Raw genomic sequence first — 16759 nt, 5'->3', positions numbered from 1 at the left:
GGGGGCCTCAAATTGTGCAGCCATGCCAGAATGCACTTTCTATTTTTGCTCCCCAACTTTTATTCCGCCTCAGAGCAACGAGATGAGCCCTGCCCCTCTAATTAAGTGGCCGTAAAAAAAAAATCTGCTGGAGAGCTCGCAGTAATGAGAACGAGCTCCATCGGCCTCGATGAACGCGCCCTTTCACCTCCACGTTATCTGCAAAGTGAAACCTGATTGGCCTTTTTTTGGAGACTGGTGCTAAATCCGGGAAGTGTATTTGGAAAGCTGGCGTTTGTAAAGACGGGCATACTGTGTGTGACAGTGATAATCAGTGTCTGTTACGGGTCCCTGCTCGGGTCAGGAATGTCAACACAATAGCAGCGATTATATTACAGAGGCTCATCAGCGGCCTCCGTGTGGAGGCTGATGGTTGGAGAACATTCTCATCATCATTAATCAGCTCGGTTATAAGAAATAAGACGTCTAAAAGGAGTTTAATGGGGAGTTATTGCAGTCATGTGCCTAACATGATACTATGAAATAGTGTCTCTCGACAGATTTCTCTGAGGTCTACTCAGTTTGTGGTCCCCCCCCCCCGACTGGCTTTGAGGCGACTCAGCACTAAATAACAGAGGAAGACTGGGCTCTCTGCAGCCGCCACACCTGGGCCCTTCGCTTCCTTCCTGCCCTCCCCGGGAATTCTTCACTTTCACCACCTGCAGAGGGACAGTAATGAGGGGAGGAGAGGGGGTCTATCCCTTATGAGCACCATAAGAACAACCTGTCCGGGCTCGCGTGCAGGTAAAGTCCTCTTTTACCACACTTCCAGAAATGAGACAGGGGGGGGGGGGGGGGGGGGGCATATAACACTTGTGTGTTAGTCAAAAGATGTGATCCATTTAGGTCAGTCACCATCACCACTGTGTCACCTTTAAGCTACACTTCAGAACAAGCCACGTCACAAAATAACACGTTTTAGGTTCAAAAGTGTTGCTAGCACCCTCTGGTGGCCGCAACTTGAACTGAAGCTACTTCTCTGCAACAATGTTTTCAGCAGAGTTCCTTCATTATATCTGCTATGGAAGTGTGCTTCATTCAAACACACAGAACTTTATTTCGAATTCTATTTGAAGACATGGACGTTTAACAAGTTTAATATACTTTAATATTCCACATTTTTGAGAAAATGTGACATGACTGTGCAAAAATGATGCACAATACATTCAAATATTCCTGTTGGAGGAAAAGTGCAACCACAGCGTTAAAACGTGGAGTCTCGGATTTGAATATTTCACTCATAGAGAGCTACAATATTAAAAATAAAAAAGATATAATCACATAAGTGATGTCAGAGAGTGGTAATACGCTACTGAAGAGGAAACAAAGGCAGAAAACTGGATGTTAGTGAAAGATTTGGAATTTTTTTTTGGCTAAATATGAAGCTAAGTTAGCTAAGTTAGCTTAGTTGGCTAAGTTAGTTAAGTTAGCTTAGTTAGCACAGAGACAGGAAACAGTTGGCGCTGTCGAACCTCTAAGATGTCACGAACCAACAAGTTGCATCTCGTTTGGTCAACTCTCGTAAAACCGTAAGTTTAAAACATCAGAAAAAAAACCCTCGTTTGTTGGTACCACTTCAGTCTACGGCTGTTGCCTAGCAACCGTGCCAGACTGTATTTCTCCTCCTCCTCCTCCCCACCTTTCAGGAGTTAACAGATCACCGACATTAAATGCACGTTTCATTGCGTTTATTTACAGAACACATCAAACAATCCATTATCAATATACAAATAAACTGTTCACATGTAGCATGTCACACACAGAGGTACAGTATGGTACGAGATAAGTATGAGGTACAGATAATAATAAACAACATAACCAATGTGTACATCATCAATGCAAGAACACGGAATAAAGGAAAGGAATAAAGTTTTATATTCTGGTCCCGGAGGACTCAATATGTGAGAATGTGACAAATCCCAAATGTATTTCTGAGGGCTTTTCTCTCTTAAAAACACAATAATAGCGGTTCGTCGCTCCATATAGCAGCCTATGTTATTTTTTATTTTCATTCAAATGAAACGTACAGAATGGAGGATATATTCTGGATCCTAAAACACGGCAGTGCTGTTAGAGGAAGTGAAACGTTGGCAGCTGAAGGTGGAACTATCTTCTACACAAAGTACTGATTTGTTTTGAACCATCTCATGTCAAATCCATATATATTAGGGTTTAATTAAAATATTTTCCTAGGCCTTTCTCTCATTGCAACACACACACACACATACATACACACACACACTTTCATTTAAATCTCAGCTTTTAAAAGTGGTCATATTCACATACATCTTAGGAAGAACATTATTTAACACGTACGGAAGGCCCCGTGGTTTAAAAAAATAAAAATTTACATTGCATAGATAAAGAGACACAAATACTGCATGATGGACAGACGCAGCTCATCTACATCGGCTACAACTTGACACGATGTTAATAGCTTACATGAAGGTCGTTTTGGTTAAATATTAGAAGAAAAAAAGGATTACATGCAATAAAAGTACGATTTGTCTGTAAAAATGCTACGCAGCAGCAGCCTTTGTGTTATGTTTTTAAAATATATCTAAGTGTATAAGACGTAACAGTTGTCATGGATACACCGTTGTTATGGTTTTTGTTGCTTTCTTACTTTCCAGGTAATTTTACAAGAAAAAAACAGCATAGAAGAGATTTATAATCCTCTATTAAAAGACGTAATTTAATCTCCTGGTGCTGGTAGTTTATTTATTATGTACGCAATATCCGGTTAGCATCCGGGGTTAACGTCGCCGTCTTCTGTCCTGACATTTTTTTCTCCTTTGTTCAGCTTTCAGTCTTTATTTTCTGGTCTCTACTCTTGGTAAAAAAAAAAAAAAGAAAGTCTGTCCGGTGGTGGATCGACTCGGTTTCCGACGCCGGCTCTTACTTACTCTTCGGCGAGCCGATCATCACCCTGGAAACAAAGTTGACGATGGCGCTCGCCGGCTGCTCGGGGTCGTGCTCGGCGAACAGGTGACACACGTTGTCCGTGGACGTGCCGGTTTTCCTCGCAACGAAGCCGAAGATCCTGCAGAGGCGGAGTAAAAAAAAGGACAGTCATCAGCCGTGCTCGACCAAATCATTTTTAATTTTAATTTTAATTTTTTTTAATCACCAGATCTGTAAAACTGAGTTCCATCACAATGAAAACCAACAAAAACTTATGTATCTGACATATGTTCATACGGTTCTTGGAAATACGTAATTTTGCATGAAAAAACTACAACTAATCAACTAAAGAAATCCAAGCTATTTGTCTTTGTCTTTGGTGTTCAGTGTGCACGATTTTATTATACAAAGAATAAACAATAAAGCAAAGTACTGCAGTCAAGAACATAAATACAATAAAAAAATGACCCTAAATAAAACATACATATTATGCAACCATATACGCACCGTAATATAATAATATTAAATATTGGTGCAGTGTAAATCATTGACTTACTTTGCTGAAGGGCAGCCGTCTTTCTTCCACCTGTGAGCAGAGGAAGGAGGGCGGTTACTGGCTTTTCTATTCAAAATTCATGGTGAAAAAGAAACAAACATTTCCTGCCATCGTTTCCAGGATGGAAAAATACGAGATTTTCTCCCCGGAAGCCACTTTAACTCAGCGATACTTACTTTCTATCCTGAGGGTCCAACGCACAGAATATGACCGTGCTGACGTTGTAATGTCTCCTGAAGAACAACCTAAAAAAAAAAAGAGACGGGTGGTCATCTTAAGGGGAAATAAGGGTCTTGACAGTGCAGCAAAAGGCTGCGTGGTAACTCACTTCCTCTGGTTGTCGGTGAGCGTGATCCCCTGGGAGGACACCTTGAAGTGAACCACGGTGGAGGTCGGCGGCGGGTTGGAGCTCAGAGACATGCTGGTGGCCTTCTGCACCGCCTGGACCCCCGTCAGCGACTCCATCTCCACGGAGCCCAGGTACCACACGTTACAGGCTGCAGGAGCACGTTTACAACAACCGCAGAGCGCTCGGTGACAAAGTCCAGGATGACAGGATGAACAAATAAATGTCTATTTGAAGACTCTGATTACCTGCACCCTGTTTCAGCAGCTCGGCCGCAGAGTTGGTGACCGATTGTGACGTCGTCTCCACAACGTCCTCCAGAGGATCTACGGACAAGAGAAGCAGAAATAACATCACCCAGATTCTAAAATTATAACATGACTAAGTAGTCAGACAGCTACTTAAACAAAACCCAAATAACGTGTGTTTTCTCTGTCTGGTGTTGAACGTTTACCTCGGTCCGGGATGATGAGCTTGCAGGGGAGAGCCAGCGGGGTGATTGAATGCTGGCAGACCAGCGCAGTTAAGCTTCCTGCAAAAACCAAAAAAAAACAACAAAAAAAGATATGAATCAATATCACACTGAGAATTCATGCTTTATTAGATTTCTGACTGCATCATTTCTGCAACCGTCGTGGACTGTACGTAATTACGCTGCCTTTTCAAAGTTTAAAAGATGTTATCTTATATGAAATGTCAAAACACTGAAGAATACATCAACCAGACTGAAATCCCTCGGAGCCACAGATTTAAGCACGAATACGAGGACAAATAGAAGAAATCATTCAAAGAAACTGGAAGTTAAAAAGGAAAATGTGTGCAAATCAAATAAGATTGTAAGATTAGCAGGATTGGAATTGAATATATCGAGTCGTCTACAGAGGACACAAATGAAAAGTGCGAACCAAGAATATTTAGAGCCCAGATGCGAGCAAAAAATAACGTGAAGTTGAGTATTTATGGTTGCAACAGTATTCTCCCCTGGCGTGTCACACTGTGGATCGACTAATATTTAACCATTCAAGTGGCGTCTGAATGATACTTTAGTCTTTTCATCTCTGTTCAAATATTAATTATGGAAGGAAAGAAGGAAAACTTCAAGAAAACACCCCAAACTTTTTAACAGCAGCAGAAAAGAAGAAAAGAAAAGAATCAGAAAGGAGTTATTTTCTTTTCTTCTTTGGGATGTTATATTGAAGTTTTCCTTCTCTCCTTCAAGAATGAAAATCTGAAGGGAAGAAGAAAAAAGAAAGGAACACACAATATAACAGAATAAAAACAAGAAAGTGCATTAAAAGGTAATGTGTTGCAGGTAGAAGTACCAGACAGGACCACTAGAAGGCAGTGTGGTGTGTGAAGTCCTCCCCTCAGTGTAGTGTAGCCGAGCAGCCAGGAGGTGTCGCTGTTGTCAGCAGCTGTGAGAGGTTTTAAACCAGAGGTGGGTACTCACCGAAATAGGGCTCATTGGGGCAACCCTTCAACCGCACGCCTTTCTGCGTGCATTCAATCAGGAAGTGGCGGACCAGCTCGTTGGATAGATCGCCCCCTGTTGGCAAAAGAGGGTCGATAGAAGATCAGGAATTTTTATCAGATTCAAACTCTGACCGAAACAACATCTCTGAGTTTATCTGCATGCGTTCCCTAAACACATTAAACAGCCACACTCGGCCTCTCCAGAGATAAATGGGATTATGATTCAACAGAAGCGCCTCTGAGGGGGGGGGGGAGGGGGGTGGGTCCACGACGAGGAATGTCTCCACACAAAGGCCTCGGAAAAGGGCTCCTTAAGGTGGGTTTGGGTTTCACACTCAGAAGGAGCCACAATGAGATGTGTGTGTGAGAAGCGGCGTGTCGTGATGTCACCACAGGTGGCGCTTGGACCGCGGCGGCGTGGGGGGGGGGCAAACAAAAGGACAGGTGTGAGCGGGAGATAAAAGTTAAAGGATGCTCGCCGTGTGATTTAATGTCTTCTGAATGAGGGAAAAAGTGATGAGTGTCAGCCTTTGTTTGCATGTTGAAACACGGCCAGAGAATGTTTGGCCAGATTCCTTTAGAGATTTTGTTTTTCTTAAAAAAAAAAAAAAAAAGAATCCCTCCCTGTATTTCCATGAATGTTATTGCCTGGATGTTATGGAGTGTTTGGTGCAGACAGCTTCCCAGGAGAAGGATCAGAGAAGGCTTATGGACCCGGCACATCCTTTGTCAACAGGTGAAACATTAGCCGAACAACATCTATCAGGCAAAAAGGGCTCCGATTGGCTTCATGGTGATGATGCCCAGGAGAGAAACACACACACACACACACACACACACACACACACACACACACACTCTCATATTCCAGCGTGGAGGCGACTACAGTACAGACTGTAACTGTAGATGGCTTTGTGTGCGACCGCGGGACTGATGATTCCCAGGAAATCTGTGCTGCGATATCGTCACCATGGTAACGAAAAGAGTCGCTTTTAATTTTGTTTTCGTTCCCATCTACAGACTCGGAGGGCACGTACATGTGTTTGTTGTCTGGATTTTAAAACAAAGCATCTCAATCAGAAAGTTCCTCGCCCGAATGTAACGCACCTTTCTTGGTCTGCTGGAGGACCGAGGGTGGGGGGGTCGCCACCTTCATGGCCAGACCGTAAGCCCCCCTGAAGGAATGGCTGTCCCTCACGATGAAGCAACCGGGCTCCTTGTCCTTCAGGACCGAAATGGCTGAGTGAAGAGAAACCTCGTTAAGCTCTTTAGTTCTGCTGGAAACGTTTCCTTCCCTTTATGACGTCCGAGGCCTTACCTTGATCCCTGGAGATATCCGGCTTGTACCAGAATTTCGATGTGTCCTGCACAAATTTGACCGTCACCTGTTTGCAAGACAGCACATCTGGAAGACAGATCGGATAGTCAGAAGAGTAAATGTGAAGCAGTGAGGATGTTTAAGGTGTGGGGGGGGCGGGGCTTACCTGGCAGAGGCGAGGCCGTGCCCAGCGTCTGAGCGGAGAGGTCTGGCAGCACGTTGGGGAAGGGGATGCTCAGGGAGCTCCCGCTGTGGGGACTGGAGAACCCGCTGAGGGCCGGGGACGCCGTCCCCAGGGAGTGCTCCCCGTCCGACACCCTCTTCTTCTCGGGCAGCAGCGGCGGCTGTAACTGCTGTAACTGACCGTGTCCGTCCACGGAGGACAAATGTTCCCGGTCCACGCCTCCGTTGCCCAGCAAAGCGGAAGCGGCGTCGGGACAGTCGGCGCCGTAGCCGAGAGCCGAGTCGCCCGGCGCCTCGTCGAAGCTCTGAGCCGGGCTGCGTCCGAGAGCGTAGCGGGCCATGCGGCTCCGCTGGCTGCTCCGGGGGGAGCTGTGGGCGTTGGGGGCCGGGTGGATGTGGGGGTGGTGCAGCGGGGGGGAGTGGTGGCCGTAGTCCAGGGAGTGGGAGTGGGGCAGGGGGTGTCGGGTGGAGGGGTAGCCGCTCAGGGACGAGTGGCGGGTCAGGGCGGGATGCTCGGGCCAGGACTGGTTCGTGGAGGAACTGAAGAAAAGAAATTAAGGTTATAAACGTACAGCAAATAAACATTAGTTCACATTTTAAAGAAATTTCCAGAAAAAAAAAAAAATACAAAAGAAAGGGAAGGGAAACATGTTTCAATTGGAGGAAGTTTTCACATCTTCAGTGCAGACTGACCTTTAATCCAGATGTGTTATTTATTCAGAAAGTCTGTTTCTTGTTTGTCTTTGTCACATTTTGTTTTATTAATACACAAACGGTTTCACCTCGATATTAAGATGTTTTTTCATGACTTTCTGGTGAATGGAAACCTTATTGTATATAAAACTTTCAGATTGTAGAGATTTGTAATAGTCCTGATCACACTGGAACTCAACAACAGTCTGACGTTGAATAAAAACAATAATCACAACAATAATAAAGTGCAGCTTTAAGGTTTATCTGTACCTGTCGGTCCACTGGAGGGTCCCGGCTATGGAGGCGGAGTGGGCAGCGCTCAGCGTCCGGTGGCAGTTGATGGACGAGTCCGTTAAACCGTCGACTCCGACGTGACCGATCATCTCCGAGTAACCCTCGGGTTCTACATGCCAGCAGGAAAACATAATAAAATATCAATTCCAGCACTTTTTATTGATCACATTTGAAGTCAGAATCAAATGAAAGTACACATTGAATATAAAATATAAAACACAGCTATACGAGGCTACTAAGAGAAAACCCATGATTAAATTATGCAGTAAAAAAAAAACATAAAACAGAGCTCTGGGTTCTTTCCAGTAACAAACAATCAATACTGGAGCTGAAATTAAATGAGATCCGTCCACATGGCCTTGAACCCAGTTATCAATCTACATAAAATCCAATCACCGATTACTCCCGCCACATCCCACAGAGGCAAGAAATCAAGACTCCACTGCGGCTGCAAATTAAAAGCCCTCTGACATAATTATCTAAAAAGCCTTTATATCAATCCGTCATCCGTCCCCGAAGCCGCTGAAACCGGAGAGCTCGTGTTCGTCGACTCTCTCCTGGTTTGTGTTTTATAGGAACGAAGAGGCGTGGAAGACTCGCTGGTTTCTTCTTCCCTTCTGTTTACACAGAGACACTTTCATGGGGGAAAGAAATGTTTTCTTGTGTCATGCCTCCTGACCCGCAGTAACCATGGCGATGTGGCGAGACTGAATGTGGCGATTCTTGGTGTCTGAGGTTGGAGGAGGCACAGCGGGGACACAGCAGATCCCTACAGATCCCTGCAACCTCCTACAGATCCCTACAACCTTCAGAAACACTGTGGCTCTAAAGAGGTTAAAGTAGAATGAAAAACAAAAGTTAGCACGTGGCTACTTCTTGACGTGCGTAATATTCTGCTTCTTTGACCCGAAAACCTGTCAGATAAAACACAACCAAACTTAAAAATGTGGAAAATACGTGATGGGAGCTCGGCGGCTCTCTAGTAGCTAACAGCGCTAACGGCGCTAACGGCGCTAACGGCGCTAACGGCGTAAACTACGGCAAAAGTGCCAGCTGTGCTAACAGAATTTTCCGTGACAACGCTCACATGCACAAACGTGTACTAAAAAGCAGGCGCTGCCAACTCAGCTATGTCAACAGAGCAAGAAAAGCTCAGATAACAACACACACAGAGGGACAGCAACTTCCTTCTCTGCTGTATCAAATTCCCATTGTGATATTAGCTAACAAAAAAAAACATGAATGGATAAACACAACCCCTGAAAAAAAAAAATCAGACAAAAAGAAACAAAAAAAAGACTCAACAACATCACTGTTCTCTCCAGACCACGAGCACACAGACATTCTCCAAAAACCCAAAGAGGAAGTGCACAGACGGTTCGGAATCTCCCTCCTTTCACATACATGAAGCATCTTTGTTTTCGGCCTTTTGTCTCAAAACCACAAAAAAATTCCATGAACAACAATGTTTGTATTATTAGGTGAAGAAAGACGTATCTGGGATGCCACCTGGAACACCACAGGGTCCTCTGTTAAACCTCCCATGATAAACAGCCTCCAATATAAAAAATATATACCATGACATTATATGGAGAATTGTTTTCTAAAGCACCGCTCTGTTTCTAAAATACTTTTTTTTAGTTTTCCATAAGAGATGCATATTCGAACCCACCGTGGTCTGTTCTGTAGCCTCCGTACGAGTGCATGCTGGGAGATGGTGTTTGCCTGAGGTGACTCAAATCCGACACTGTAAAAACAGGAAGGACAACGAGGATGGGAACGATTAAAACCAAAACAAAAGCTGAATATAAAATAAAATAATGATGGTGCTTTCTTACCGTAAGGTGTCGGCGGAGAGATGGGGAAGGCGGGAGTGGGCGGAGTCATGTCGCTACCAGCCTCGACCCCGATGTCCATGTCGGGGCCCGGGGCCCTGAAGTCAGCGCTGTCGGTCCGGTACAACACGGGATGCTGCTGAAAACCACCAACACACGACATGTAACTGTAGTTTAGATACTGTTCATCTTATTGTGAGCTAATTTCATAATTATATTTATTTACACTTCATTTCATTTGACCAACTACTTTACTTTAAGCTTTTGCTTCATCCTACTTCTTTTCAAACTCAAAGTATTAGTTTGAAGTCTGTGTAAATTATATTTTGATTATTTGTTTTATTCTGTATTTTTTGGATCGTTGTTTATATGATTACTTACTAAGGGGTTCTAAATAAATAAACTGAACTTTAAATTCACTGAAATTCTTGTTAAAGATGAACAGTAAGACCTGTTTTTTCCTTATATTTATTTCTATTTTTAAGATCTTTTTCTATCTCAAACTTATCATGAACCATTTTGTGTTTTGTATCGATTTTTCATCATTTGTTTACTTTCTACCCTGTCTTGTTTTTGTACATTCTATTACATAAAGAGAAAAACAACAACAGAAGAGGGGGAGGAGTAGTGGTGTAGTGGAGGGTATACGCAGGTATACGGGGTATACCCACTTCTTTTTCTGGTGGTTTACAGTATACCCACCTATCAGCCAGAAAGCCATTGGAATATATGGGAGAGTATACCCACTTCCTCCTCTGTAACCTACCCATCTACCTAGCAGTACACCCACCTCATCAACTACCACCACACCACTGGAGAGGAGCCATGAAATGCTGTGTTTACCTGAGACTGCTGCACGCAGGGCGAGTACGTCCGCTGGCCCCGGTACTCCTCTGTCCCGGACCACCCGGAGTTACAGAAGCCCGGGTGATCTGTGACATCACTTCCTTGGCGACTCAGAGTCCTCGTGACGCCCACCCGTCCCTCGCTGGACTGGACAGCTGGAGACACACAGGTCGTTAAACGTTAACGGAGGTAGAATCAGAGGCTGATTCCAGGGAAGCAAAGTACATCAAATAAAAAAATAAAAATATATATACAGTATATATATATATATATATATATATATATATATATATATGTCTTTTTTTGAGTATTGTTATCCATACTTATAGCAGATGCTTCATATTCATGCTTGAGAAATGATGGCAGTTTATCTTTTACCAATTAACCGATCAATTAATGGACTATTCCTTGCAGCTTCATTGTCGTGGTAACCTTGTCGGGGTTAGAGGTCGGGGGAAGAAAAAAAGGGAATAGGGGCAAGAAACCTTTGTTATATTTCAACTTGCTTGCTTTGTGACACAAAGCAACTGTGACATTGGCTCCTTTATTTAGACAATAAATAACTGATAACAAAAAAAACAAAATAAAACAGTGCTTTTACTTTTGGTAGGAAAATGTAAGCACATTTTTTCCAACGCTGCATCTTCCCAAAGGAACGATTAAAAACTGACTTTCATGGCTTTGGTTTGAGATTGATGACATTTGAATTTATGTGCTAACCCCCAGCGTCGGTCCTGCCAACAGTCGTGTTTTGAGAGGACAGCTGAGGAATGTCAGAGGTTTGGCTGCTGGGCAGGAGTGTGTGTGTGTGTGTGTCTGTGTGTGTGGGGTCAATGTTGTGACTACACTGAAGAGTGTTACCACTCAGCACCAGAGTGTTAATTTGAGCCCTCCCAGCGAGCTCTCAGCCCTAAAGAATGCTAATGGGGTGCAGAGGGGAGGGGGGGCTAACTCCGGAGGTCATTACTCACTTTGTCCAGGGGGGGTGGGGGGGTATGATACGGGCAGTGACATAGTTGTCATGCATGCAGCGATGCATCACTGCATGCATGACAAAAAAAGCCTGTAAAAGAGGGTTGAGAAACATGAAGGCAAGCGATGGATCTCCGGTCATCATTTTTTTTGTCTATTTAAAGTCTCTAGTTGGATCGCTCCGTTGCAGATCAATGATCAGGATCACAGTGATTACTGTGATATTGATCTTTGCATCAATGTGATTAACTCCTTAATGCTTCGGGTCTTTTATTCATTGGATTCGTCAAAAAGATTCTCCATCTGGTTATCTGAGCTAGAAATGATTTCTGTAGTTATGAAGTTTCCCGTAATATGTTTAGATACACTGTTTAAACTCGCTCATCCTCATTCATAGAGTGCTGCAGGACTGTAAACTTTCTGGGCTTCCCGTGAAGACAGCAGATAGTTTTAGTTTTGCTCCCCGTTCCCTCGTCTCAAAGTCAACAGGGTTTTTGGTTCGATGCCTGAAATAAGGTCTCTTAACACAAGTTTACCAGATTTAACTTATTTTTAAATACGTCAGTAAATCCCCCTTCTATGAATCTTGCAGATTTTCATGTTTTTAATAAAGTGGTGGCTAAATGAGACTACAAATATGTCATTATAATCTGACATAATCCAAAATTTTATCATTTAACATCATAACAAAGCACGAACATTCCTAAAGTGAATACTGATAGAAACACAAATGACGGCTGCAGGTGCATTTTTACAAACATATTGTGGTCTTAAATGTGCCGTGATGTTGTTTGTAGGGTAACTGTAATAAAAAAAAAGAAGAAGAAAAATAGAATTAAAATGCCAACGCCTCCTTGAAGCCATGAAGTTACCCAAAAGCACCAAATTACTCCTGCAAGCTTTACTTAACTGCAGCCTTTACTCTCATCAGGCCGATCGACACAACGTAAAAACCGGAACCGTCCTCCTCCATCTCCCATCCTCTCCTCTTCGTCACCGTGACAACAACAACAACATGAGCCCAGCAGGAACAGCATGTCCGGTCTAGTTACAGTCACACGGACACTGGATGTAAATTCAAGCCAAAAAGCATAAAAAAATCCATGTAATCCAACCAGCCCTCTTTATGACGACTAACATCTTCATTAGGGATGTCCGGATCCGATACCGATTCTAGGTTTTTAAGGTGGATCGGCCGATCCAATTCAATTTCATGGCCGATCCATATTTAATATTTCCCATGAAATAAAAACTGATATCGGAAATCGGTATCGGAGAACCGGTATTGGGAAATATCGGGATTGGAACGGAACCTATATGAAAATATCGGAATTGGATCGGAAGCGAAAAAATGAGATCGGGACATCCCTAATCTTCAAGTCTTAACGCCGCCGGCCAGAATGTCTCTCACTGATGCAAACGGATAAAAACCAACATTAAAAAACAACAATCCATTACTTCCTATTGGTTATCAGCAAGCGAGCAAACAAAGCCGTAGTTTCTTGGAATGACGCTCCCGTGTAGCCGATATGCACAGACAGGTACGCCTTTGGATTCGAATGGAAAAAACACACACAACCCCCGGGCCTCACTTGTTCCTCCTTTGGAAATTCCTCAGGCCTCGCCGCCTCGTGCCCCCCCCCCCCCCCCCCTGTAACCACACGTCCAGGCCGAGAGTGTGATTCACACAAACCCACTAACACCTAGACAGCCTTCTGCATTTTCTCCACCTCGCTGGAGAAAATCCAGTATGAATATTCTCTAATAGGGGGGAAAAAAAAACTTCTAATCTGCAGCATGGGAGCAGGATGTATGTTACTACCACACATTTACAACCTGGTGGTAGAGGCCCACGTACACTTAATGAAACACATTCTGTGAGCGTTATGAGACCAGGATCTGACCCCAAATCAGCTTCAACACAAATACAAAAGTGGAAAATAATGTAGTCTACTGTATCAACCCCCGTCTGTAAGAAAGAACAACATCACAGGAACACGTCATTGATTTGAACTTGACAGACACAATAGCATCTTTTACAGATGACTCACGTTAAATGAAAGGAATGGAGTTTTAAAAAAGGTCTGATCCGCTGAGGACTCTGATTATCGAGATTGCTCGCTGAGGAATACAGATATTTACAAAAATCAAACGTGGAGATGATCAGAGAGGGTCGATGACAGCTGCTCGCTCGCCCCTCCCTCTCTCTCTCTCTGTGTGTAAACCGCAGTGATTCTCCAGTCAGATCGCTGCATGCAGACAAGTCCGGACGGCGCCTTCCTTCGCCTCCGATTCATACTGAAAACATCTGAACAACCTGGCAACCACCCGGCTATTTCTGCCACTAAAACACGCCAAGGGTGAGGAGGGGGAGGAGAGAGAAGCAACGCTGCTGCTGCCGGAGACGAACCATGCCGAAGCTGTTCCATTACTTATACCTTCTCGACCTCACGACCTCATGACCTCACAACCACACTTCCACGCATCACCACCACCACCACCACCACCACCACCACACCCAAATCTGTCTTACCTGTCTGCTGTGTGCTTTTCAGGCCCGCCGTGTTACTGTCCTTGAGTCTGAGATCGATGCCGTTCTGGCATTTGGACGCCGAGCCGTTGACGTGCGTGCCGCCGTTCCTCTTGATGGAGCCGCCGCTTCGGCTCGAGACCGGCACAAACGTGGGATCCAGGTCCATGATGAGCTGGTTGAGCTGGTCGATGGAGTTGTCGATGTCCATCGTGAGGGATTTGAACTCCTCGTCACGTGCTGTGGCGTTGTTGTTGTTGTTGTTGAGCGCGGCCTGTTCCTTCCGCGGTGCTGCGTCCGTCGTCGTGGTCGTGGTGGCGACGGCGGCGGCGTCCCCGGCTGCTTCCGTGCTGCTCCCTCGCTTGTTCCCCGGGTACCTCTCTGCCTCGTTGGCGTCCTCGGGCATGTAGATGAACTGCTGCGCGGCGACCATCTGCTGCTGGCGGACCCAGGACTGCGTGGAGTAGCTGCCCTGCCGGTAGACGTGCTGCTTGGCCGCGGGGGCGCCGCTGCCGGGGTTGGCGGACGCCACCGAGTTGCTCCTGGAGCCCAGGCAGCCCCGCCTCGCCTCAGCGTAGGCTCGCTCGTACTCCTCCATGGGAGGCGCTGCAGGGTGCTGGTGGTGGTGGAGGTGGTGCTGGTTCTGCTGCTCCTCGCCCCCGGGACTCCCGAAGCCGTCCGACAGGAGGGAGTTCTGGCTGCTCTTGTGGCACGAGGACGACAGCGTCCCCAAACTGTCCACGCTGTGCAGGTCGTGACCCGTGATGACCTCGTCGTCCAGGATGTCCGTCTCCCTCTCTCGGGGTCTGGGGTCCCCGTTGATGTGGACCTGCGCCGGCACCACCTGCTGGACCGCCACTCTGGGGCCTTGATCGCCCATCTCCCCCAGCGAGGCCTCCTCGAGACCGAAGCCGCTTAAAAGGCGCTTCAGCTGCACCTTCTCCTGCTGGCTGGGGCCGTGGTTCGGCCTGCTGGTGGTGCTGGTGGTGCTGGTGGTGGGGGGGGCAGGGACCGGCGTGGGTCTGTCCGCCCACAGAGAGGTGCTCGACAGGCCCGAGTCGCTGCTGACGGAGAGGGCGTGGTCGCTGTGGTCCGGGCTGGACGTGGCGGAGGTGGTGCGAGCCCCTCGGCCCAGCGTCGCCTCTCCTCCTCCGCCGCCGCCGGGGCTCCTCTTGCTCGCCGCCTTGTCCCGGGTTAGGCCTGCAGAGCGTGGCGCTGCAAGATAGAAGAGATGCAGCGCTTCATACGGTCAGCTGGTATACACACACACACACACACACACACACACACACGCGCGCACACACACACACATCTGCAGCAGCACAGACGGACACGAAAAACCACAGACAAACAGCACTCGGCTAACATGCACAGTCACGTCACGCCAGACCTGACAACAGACAACATTCCAGACAGAACAGACTAAAAAACACACACATTGACAGAGAAAAACATGTGATCACCATATCGGATGTGTCAGAAATGATTCACATCCCTTCCTTGTAACATCGTGAAGCTATTTCCACTCAAATCCACGCTCGCCATGTTCTACTTCAAGGTGAAGCGCCAAGGTGCCGGAGCGTGCAGCAGCAGCGCTCCTCCTCTCGCCGGGTTATATAACATCTGCCGTAACGGCCGTCACAAGTCAGACGGCGGCGGACCTTTCAGAGTCTGACCCCTTGCATTCCTCACCCTGCTGCGATTAAGCCAACCCTACTCCCCTCTCGCCTGACCCTTGACCCCCACCCCCCCCAAGCATATGTCCAAACAACTGCCTTAATCCTCACAAGTACGAAGATAAATTGTCATTTTGCAAAAATCCATCACAAAAGAAGAAGTTAACTCACGGCCGCGTCGCCAAATACTCGCCGCTTCGCTGTCACTCGCCCTCCTCAACAAAAGAGAGAGAGAGCGGGAACACGACTCCCTCGATCCACCTTAAGTACTTGCCTTTCAGTCAAACCATGACTGGAGGATCTGAATACCAGACACGCATGATAAAAGCTCCCCCTCCCCCTCTCCTGTATGTATAGCTTCACCCCCCCCCCCTCGCTCACACAAACACACTAGCTGAACCTGCATCCGGCCGGGTCTCAGGTCAGTTTCCGCCGGGAGTTTTCCAACAAATCCCTCTCGTAAACATTCCTCCTGGTGAGGTGCAAGCAGGTCTTCAAGACAGATGTTCCCCCAACGCAGGCCATCTTCCTCACCCCCTCTCTGCCTCCCCCTCCCCTCCATCCTGGGGCCTCCCATCTGTCTCGAGAAGAAATATCTCTTACCTCCAGGTGAGTGCACAAAACTCGATCTCCGGTAAAAAACGGGGAAAAAAGAGGCCCGAGAGCCGGCATGGCTTCTCGCCAGGAGATAATGCTCAGGGTCAAATGGGACGGGCACAGATTAGTTGGCCCCTGCTTTCTTCCTCTGCTAGGAAGGTGAGAGTGTTTGCACTCCACACAAGGAGTGTAAGGGGAGGGGGGGGGCTTGAGATGCCCAAATAAGGGTAGAGGAATGTAAACAAGTGGGGCGGGGCTACAAGGTGGAGGCGGGTCGGAAGGAACGCGGTAACCCGACCTCTTGCCCTGCATTAGGGGAACTACCCCACTGGGGAGGAAAAAAAAACGAGGGAAAAGAAAGAAAGAAAGAGAGAGAGAGAGAGAGAGGGAGAGAGAGGGCGGCCCGTAGAGGATCAGAGAAAGAAAACAACATTCCTGCAGCTCCAGACTTTTTTCTTCTTTTTTTTTTACTCTGTAAAAAGACACGTTTTAATTAA

The 16759-nt window shown here is 46.4% G+C and overlaps 1 protein-coding gene across 3 annotated transcripts in view; it reads right to left on the bottom strand.

Moving 5' to 3' along the window:
• Positions 1 to 1712: 1712 nt before the first annotated feature.
• Positions 1713 to 16759, bottom strand: part of tns3 (tensin 3) — a 32468-nt gene continuing 17421 nt past the window's right edge. For 2 of the 3 annotated variants that reach the window (XM_084006834.1, XM_084006835.1), the window contains exons 13-27: positions 13993 to 15204; positions 10485 to 10642; positions 9645 to 9780; positions 9479 to 9553; positions 7783 to 7915; positions 6803 to 7359; positions 6637 to 6723; positions 6426 to 6557; positions 5296 to 5391; positions 4300 to 4377; positions 4094 to 4171; positions 3828 to 3996; positions 3676 to 3744; positions 3500 to 3529; positions 1713 to 3082 (exon numbers count right to left, since the gene is read on the bottom strand). In XM_084006834.1, coding sequence (XP_083862960.1) covers positions 2938 to 3082; positions 3500 to 3529; positions 3676 to 3744; positions 3828 to 3996; positions 4094 to 4171; positions 4300 to 4377; positions 5296 to 5391; positions 6426 to 6557; positions 6637 to 6723; positions 6803 to 7359; positions 7783 to 7915; positions 9479 to 9553; positions 9645 to 9780; positions 10485 to 10642; positions 13993 to 15204 — 3155 coding nt within the window. In that variant the 3' untranslated portion in view covers positions 1713 to 2937. The remainder of the gene's footprint in view (positions 3083 to 3499; positions 3530 to 3675; positions 3745 to 3827; positions 3997 to 4093; positions 4172 to 4299; positions 4378 to 5295; positions 5392 to 6425; positions 6558 to 6636; positions 6724 to 6802; positions 7360 to 7782; positions 7916 to 9478; positions 9554 to 9644; positions 9781 to 10484; positions 10643 to 13992; positions 15205 to 16759) is intronic. The other variant, XM_084006836.1, reaches the window with a different exon arrangement.

The sequence above is a fragment of the Eutrigla gurnardus genome (genome assembly GCF_963514095.1).
Source record: "Eutrigla gurnardus genome assembly, chromosome: 4".
Classification (NCBI taxonomy): Eukaryota; Metazoa; Chordata; class Actinopteri; order Perciformes; family Triglidae; genus Eutrigla; species Eutrigla gurnardus.
This window is presented reverse-complemented; position numbering and strand designations above follow the sequence as displayed.